This window comes from Myotis davidii, unplaced genomic scaffold (genome assembly GCF_000327345.1).
Source record: "Myotis davidii unplaced genomic scaffold, ASM32734v1 scaffold730, whole genome shotgun sequence".
Lineage (NCBI taxonomy): Eukaryota > Metazoa > Chordata > Mammalia > Chiroptera > Vespertilionidae > Myotis > Myotis davidii.
This window is the reverse complement of record NW_006282183.1, coordinates 335968-338727: the sequence shown is the minus strand read 5'-3', so window position 1 is coordinate 338727 and position 2760 is coordinate 335968. Positions and strand designations below refer to the sequence as shown.

At 61.4% G+C, this 2760-nt stretch overlaps 1 protein-coding gene across 1 annotated transcript in view; it reads left to right on the top strand.

Annotated features, from left to right (window-relative positions):
* The first annotated feature begins 819 nt into the window (after positions 1-819).
* Positions 820-2760, top strand: part of PAX9 (paired box 9) — a 15458-nt gene continuing 13517 nt past the window's right edge. The window contains exons 1-2 of the mRNA XM_015566526.1: positions 820-1184; positions 1941-2567. Coding sequence (XP_015422012.1) covers positions 1181-1184; positions 1941-2567 — 631 coding nt within the window. The 5' untranslated portion in view covers positions 820-1180. The remainder of the gene's footprint in view (positions 1185-1940; positions 2568-2760) is intronic.

Sequence of the window (2760 nt, the reverse complement as noted above, 5' to 3'; positions counted from 1 at the left end):
ACCCACACCCAAAGTGTGAATAATTTTGGCCACCAAAAAAGAGTACTGTACACTTCAGATTAGAATTAGGGTGAACGAAAGTGGAAACTCAGAGAGAGAGGGTGAACTTCAAGGACTCTGGTAGCTAAACCGAAGATGCGGGGTTCACACACACACACACACACACACACACACATCTTGGGACAAGTCTCTCTCACAGTTAAACAAAACTCCTGTGCGGTGGTCTGCTAGTGGGGGAAGCCGGCAGATGTTCATACTGAGCACCCGCGGACCAGCACCGTGGCTGAGCGCAGGGCGCTCTGGCCTCCGCTGACTGTGCCCCGCGCCAGGTGACCTGTCGGTGGCTGTAGGCGCCCGTGGTTGCGTTCTCCGCACACAGCAGGGCCCCTGCCCGGAGCCTGCGTGGCTGACACTGGGCCCCGCGCTCCTGGGTGAACCCTCCTGTAGAGGCTGCTGCGTGGGGCTGGTCGCGGGGGCGGAGGAGGCGTTTGCACCTGGCGGTCAGTGTGGCCGCCACCTCTGCCTCGGCCTCCCCTAAACCTTGTCTCTGCGATGGGCCTTTCTTCCCGCACCCGCGCTGTCGCCACCTGGCTTGGGGTGGCGACACCTGGTAACAATTCTAAGACGTTTGTCTGTCCCCCAAAGAAGTCTCCTTAGCCCCTTCCCTTTTTGAGTCTCATATTGGGACCAAACGCTTTAATGTGCTTATTCAGCACTTTTATCAGCATAATTTTGCTGTCTGTTTGCGCTGCTCCTCGGAAGGTGTCAAACACCAGATTTCATTGTATTTAGTCACCCAGGTGCCGAGCAAGCTCGAGGAGACAGCGGAAGGACTTTCCGGACGGCGCTGTCGCTCACGGCCCCGCACCAATCACCGCGCAGCCTGCCCTCGGGCCCACCCCTTTGGGGGGCGTGTCCTTGGTGAGTGATAGACAGAGCCGCCCGGCCCGCTCAGCCCAGCCCACGTTGCTGCTTAGGTTGAAATGCAGAACTCAAGCCTCTTTCAGCGGGGCACAGACTTCCTTTTACTCCTTCCTTTTGCACTCTCGCCGCCTCCTCCCGGAGAGAAGCGGAGGCACCCACGGCCCGGGGCAGCGACAGGCTGGGACACTGAAGCCGTGCGAAAAGTTTCTTTCTGGAAGCTCGGAACTGGGGCCCGGTTGGTGTGCTGCTCGGAGCAATGGGTGAGTGGCGGCGGGGGACGCTGTCAGAGTCGGGGAGGGAGGGAGGGAGCAAGAGAGAGAGAGAGAGAGAGAGAGAGAGAGAGAGGGCGCGCACCCCTGAGCGCTCACACTTTCCGTATTGACTTTGCTCGTGTTCCTACAACTTGTAGGAACACGCTAAGGGTCAGAGGCGCACAGCAGTTCAGTCTAAACGCTGGCTACTGGGTTGCTGTTGATGCTCGTTTCTGATGTTAAGAGGAGGGAGCCGTGGCAAGCCCCGCAGCCCCCGTGGCAGACCAAGTTTTGTCTCCCATACTGTACACGCACGCACGCAAACAAACAGGACAGAGAAAAACCCTGCAGTTTCCCCAAGATCTTGTCTAATTGCGCAGGTCCCTAAGGCGGGGCGCTGGGGACCAAGGGGAGCGGCCCAAGAACTTTAGCGCCGAGTAGCCGCGAAGGAGCGGGTTGCAGGCGTCATGAGCGATTTCCTCGCCCGCTTCCGCGACTTTCGAGCGCTCCAAGCGGCCCTGCGTTTCCCCACGTTATTTGTTTCCAGCGGCTGCCAGCACCATCGGCATGAGGGAGGGGGTCTGACTGGACCGCGGCGGTTTGGGGCGGTTCTGCAGTGCTCGGGGACCAGAGGGTTTGAGGAAAGCCCGGGGCCCCTGGTCCGTGGCAACCGCCCTGCCCCTTGACGCGCGCGGAGGCCGAGCGGCCGGCGGCCGTCCCAAGCTGCGGGTGCGCGTCCCCGCGCGCCGCGTGTTTGTTTTGCAGAGCCAGCCTTCGGGGAGGTGAACCAGCTGGGAGGAGTGTTCGTGAACGGGAGGCCGCTGCCCAACGCCATCCGGCTTCGCATCGTGGAACTGGCCCAACTGGGCATCAGACCGTGTGACATCAGCCGCCAGCTACGAGTCTCTCATGGCTGCGTCAGCAAGATCCTGGCGCGCTACAACGAGACAGGCTCGATTTTGCCAGGAGCCATCGGGGGCAGCAAGCCCCGGGTCACCACCCCTACCGTGGTGAAGCACATCCGGACCTACAAGCAGAGGGACCCCGGCATCTTCGCCTGGGAGATCCGGGACCGCCTACTGGCCGACGGCGTGTGTGACAAGTACAACGTGCCCTCCGTGAGCTCCATCAGCCGCATCCTGCGTAACAAGATCGGCAACTTGGCCCAACAGGCCCATTACGACTCGTACAAGCAGCACCAGCCCGCTCCGCAGCCGGCGCTGCCCTATAACCACATCTACTCCTACCCCAGCCCCATCACGGCGGCCGCCGCTAAGGTGCCCACGCCGCCCGGGGTGCCCGCCATCCCCGGCTCCGTGGCCATGCCGCGCACCTGGCCCTCCTCCCACTCCGTTACCGACATCCTGGGAATTCGCTCCATCACCGACCAAGGTAAGGCTCGGGGGCCGCCGCGAGGACGTGCAGACTCTCCCTCCGCACCCTCGACCGAGTGTCCGTACTTGCGGCTTCCGCCCAAGTCTATCCCACCACCCGGGGCTTTTTCCTTTGGAAATGGAAGGAGTCCTCCCAGGGGGTGTCCTGATCTCATTAACTTGAAATTCATGCCGCTGGTTTCCTTACCACA